Source organism: Neophocaena asiaeorientalis, unplaced genomic scaffold (genome assembly GCF_003031525.2).
Source record: "Neophocaena asiaeorientalis asiaeorientalis breed wild unplaced genomic scaffold, Neophocaena_asiaeorientalis_V1.1 scaffold429, whole genome shotgun sequence".
In the NCBI taxonomy this organism is placed as follows: Eukaryota; Metazoa; Chordata; class Mammalia; order Artiodactyla; family Phocoenidae; genus Neophocaena; species Neophocaena asiaeorientalis.
The window spans coordinates 2,891,666-2,895,930 of record NW_020173550.1 but is presented as its reverse complement, the minus strand read 5'-3'; the positions used below and the strand labels follow the sequence as shown (position 1 = coordinate 2,895,930).

General features: G+C 61.1%; 1 protein-coding gene across 1 annotated transcript; it reads left to right on the top strand.

Moving 5' to 3' along the window:
- The first annotated feature begins 21 nt into the window (after window positions 1-21).
- Window positions 22-3,832, top strand: EGR3 (early growth response 3). Its single transcript, XM_024747762.1, has 2 exons — window positions 22-319; window positions 1,623-3,832. Exons 1-2 carry the CDS (start codon window positions 166-168, stop codon window positions 2,630-2,632), a joined length of 1,164 nt encoding a protein of 387 aa, XP_024603530.1. The 5' UTR covers window positions 22-165; the 3' UTR covers window positions 2,633-3,832.
- The last annotated feature ends 433 nt before the right edge of the window (window positions 3,833-4,265 follow it).

Sequence of the window (4,265 nt, the reverse complement as noted above, 5' to 3'; positions counted from 1 at the left end):
GCCCACCCCTTCCCCTCTTCCCTCCCCCCTCCTCCCGAACTTTCCCTCTCGCATGCTTTTCCCCTGCACCACGGATCGCCTCTCCGATGCCGCTTGCCTGGAAGCTGCGTTAAGAGCGAGCGGCGGCGGTGGCGGCGGCGGCGGCGGCGGCAGCTCGGGAGTGCTATGACCGGCAAACTCGCCGAGAAGCTGCCGGTGACCATGAGCAGTTTGCTAAACCAACTGCCTGACAATCTGTACCCCGAGGAGATCCCCAGCGCGCTCAACCTCTTTTCTGGCAGCAGCGACTCGGTAGCCCATTACAATCAGATGGCTACAGGTAAGGGCGGCGGGGAGGCGGCGAGGAAGGAAAGGGAGAGAGGAAGAGGAGGAGGGAACGAGCTAGCGATGATGGATGGATGGATGGATGGATGGATGGATGGATGGATGGATAGATGGATGGATGGATGGAGATATGGGGGGCGCGCTGGGAATTTTCCGGGGGGCGAGTTGCTTTTCCCACCCACTCCTCCCGCCCTCCCCGATCGGGAAGGCTCGGTTGGCGACGCCACGGTAGAGGCTTCGGTTCTCCCGGGTGGGGGCAGCCGCCGACCGAAGGGAGGTAGGTGCAAGCGGCTCTGGGGTTCTCCACTTAGGGGGCGCGATCGCCGGGCTGCGCGCAAGGCGTAATGCTGTCGCCCCCTTTCCCAGGAGGAGCCCAACGTCCCTTTTCACCCGCGCTCTCCCCGCTTACTCCCTCAGCCTCCCACCCGGGATGGAGCCATGTGCGGCGTGGAGTCCCCGCGGTGGGAGAGGTACTGCGACGCTGCCTTTCCAGGGCTTTCAGCAAAGCCGTGGGGGTGTGGGGACGGCGGGGAGGGGAGAAGGTGGGGGCCCACCCGCGCGGGGGCTGCCACAGGGGACGATCCCCGGACCGAGGAGCTTGGGAAGAGCGGCCACTCCCGCCATGGAGACACCGGCCGGTTTTCCGCCGCCCTCCACTCTCGCTAAGCTGAGGCTGGGCTTTCCCCCTCCAGCAAAAGCCGAAAGCTCCTTCAGGCCCGGAGGAGGCTGGGGCTGGGGGAGGCGGCGGGAGAGCTCCCTTTGCGGACAGCACCCCTCTACGCGCCGCGGACAAAGCGTCGGAGCACTCCGGGTCAGCTCCCCGGGCGCAGTGCGCACCGGGGGCTTCGTCGGGGCAGGAGAGGCGCGGGGTCCGGCGCGGACAGCGCTAGGGGAAGAGGCCGAGTTGTGTGCGCTGGAGAGCGAGAGCCCGGCGTGCTTCGGGTCTGAAACTACCTGTAGCTGCAGCTACCTGCCCGCCCCACCTCGGGAATAACAACAATGCTTCTCGCGCTCGCGCCTGTGTGTGTGTGTGTGTGTGTGTGGTACGGGAGTGTGTGTGTACGGCGTGTGCGGTGTGTGTGCAGCAGCCACTCCACACCCCGATCAGTAGTATTTTCCTGTATCCAGGTTGCGCCCGGGAGCGCGGCACCGCCCGCTTTGCGCCTGGCGCAGCCTACCCCATACGCTGCGCACTCCACCCGGCCGCACCTCCACACCTGGGCAAGGACCTGGGCGCCCCTGCCGGGGAGCCAACTCGGCTTCACTCACCCCTCCCCTCTCTCCCCCGCTCTCCGCAGAGAATGTGATGGACATCGGTCTGACCAACGAGAAGCCCAACCCGGAACTCTCTTATTCGGGCTCCTTCCAGCCAGCCCCTGGCAACAAGACCGTGACCTACTTGGGAAAGTTCGCCTTTGACTCCCCTTCCAACTGGTGCCAGGACAACATCATTAGCCTCATGAGCGCCGGCATCTTGGGGGTGCCCCCGGCCTCTGGGGCACTCAGCACGCAAACCTCCACAGCCAGCATGGTGCAGCCGCCGCAGGGGGAAGTGGAGGCCATGTATCCGGCGCTGCCCCCCTATTCTAACTGCAGTGATCTCTACTCGGAGCCTGTGTCTTTCCACGATCCCCAGGGCAACCCCGGGCTCGCCTATTCCCCCCAGGATTACCAATCGGCCAAACCGGCCTTGGACAGCAATCTCTTCCCCATGATTCCTGACTACAACCTATACCACCACCCCAACGACATGGGCTCCATTCCGGAGCACAAGCCCTTCCAGGGCATGGACCCCATCCGGGTCAACCCGCCCCCTATTACCCCCCTGGAGACCATCAAGGCATTCAAAGACAAGCAGATTCACCCGGGCTTTGGCAGCCTGCCCCAGCCGCCGCTCACGCTCAAGCCCATCCGGCCCCGCAAGTACCCCAACCGACCCAGCAAGACCCCGCTACACGAGCGGCCCCACGCGTGCCCGGCGGAGGGCTGCGACCGCCGTTTCAGCCGCTCGGACGAGCTGACCCGGCATCTGCGCATCCACACGGGCCACAAGCCCTTCCAGTGCCGGATCTGCATGCGGAGCTTCAGCCGCAGCGACCACCTTACCACTCACATCCGCACGCATACGGGCGAGAAGCCCTTTGCCTGCGAATTCTGCGGGCGCAAGTTTGCGCGCAGCGACGAGCGCAAGCGCCACGCCAAAATCCACCTCAAGCAAAAGGAGAAGAAGGCGGAGAAGGGGGGTGCGCCTTCTGCGTCCTCGGCGGCCCCGGTGTCCCTGGCCCCTGTGGTCACCACCTGCGCCTGAGGCTCGGGCCCCCAGATCACACTTTTCCCCTTCAGTGTCTCCCGGCTGCTGGCCTGAATGCAGCCGGAAAGCTAGCCACGGAGGCGCAGGGGCCGCGCCCTGGCCTCTCCATGGACGTAAGGCCCCTTGTTTCCCTTCGCTGTCCCCCGTTTCCACCCTTTCACACCGGCCAACGGTCGGGGGCCAGGGCAGGAGGCGCCTTCCCCTTGCTGCCCCCCATTAGCCAAGGCGTGGGGGCGGAAAGGTGGCGTCTAGCCCGCTTTGTTCAGTTGGGATCGTCTTGATCCAGGGGCCGCCGGGCCGGGCCAAGGACCTGCGGGGGACTGAAGGCTGGGCCCGCCCAAGCCTCGCTGGACCCAAGCACCTCACGGTTCCCCCTACGTCTCCCTCGGTTCCCCATCGAAGACCCGAGAGGGGGAGGGGGTAAGGAGCGCACCAAAGCGCAGAGCTTGCTGCCCGCCGCACGCACGCGCGCCTGCGTGCGGGGATGCGCGCGAGTGTGCGTGCTCGCGTGAGTGTATGTGTGCGTGTGTGTTTCTGTGTGTGTGTGTCTGTGTGTGTGTGTGTGCGCGCGCGCGCGCGCGCGCGCTCGTACGTGTGTGTGCGAGACTCTTGAGCTGAACTGGGCTATGTCCACCCCAAACTCTTCCCCACCTCGGGTCCCCAGGCCGCTGGGGGCCTGCACGTGGCGGGACGAGACGGTCTTCCATCTGCTCCGAAATAATGTTTCTTACAGAAATGCCTCGGGTGCCGCCGCCGCGGTGCTGCTACCGCCGCTTAGGGTTTGGCCCCTCAGAATCCCTCCTTTTCCGAGCGCTTCCCTCTCAAGGCCTCAGGGCAGTTTGATCTTCGGGGAGAAGAAGCAGCCATCACTGAACCTGCCTTTAAAACAAATGTGTTTCCTCGGCCCCAGAGATTTTTAAATCTCTGTTCCTGAGTTTGCCCTCTGCCCTTTTTCCCCCTCCTCTCCCTTCTCCCCTTTAAGCCTTTTCCCATCTCTTTCCAAATCTTTTTCCAAAAAGGCAGGCCTCAACCAACCACCCCATTTTGCCATCTTTTTGTTCTCTCACTCACATACCCATTTCTCTTCCCACGATTAATGGGAATGCAGCCTTTTTTTTCCTCTCTCTCTGTCATCACCAACACAACAGGTAGAATTCAAATTTATGAATATGGTGTGTGTGTGTGTGTATGTATATATGTGTGTCTACACACACACACATATATACATTTATATATAACATGCACACAATATGTATTCCTAGTAAAATAAAATCTCTAAGGCACTTGGCTATCCAGTGCAGTGCACCGGAATAAAGAGAATTCGTAGGCATTTACAGCTTTAAATGATTTATTTTTTATGAAAAATTTAACTGATGAGATTATATCTACATGTGTGTATGTGTGTGTGAGTATGTATATATGCATCCATACACACACATATACACACATCTCTGTCCAAATTTTCCTCAAAGCTATGGGGATGTTTGCATTAATCCATGTTGATGAATGAGGCACATCTTCTCCATACCCCAGTCTCACCTTCTCCCCGCCCTACCTCACCTCTTCTCAGGCACCCCCTCTCCCCAGCCTCCTCCACACAGGGGTGACTCTTTGGAAGTGGAGTAGTAGG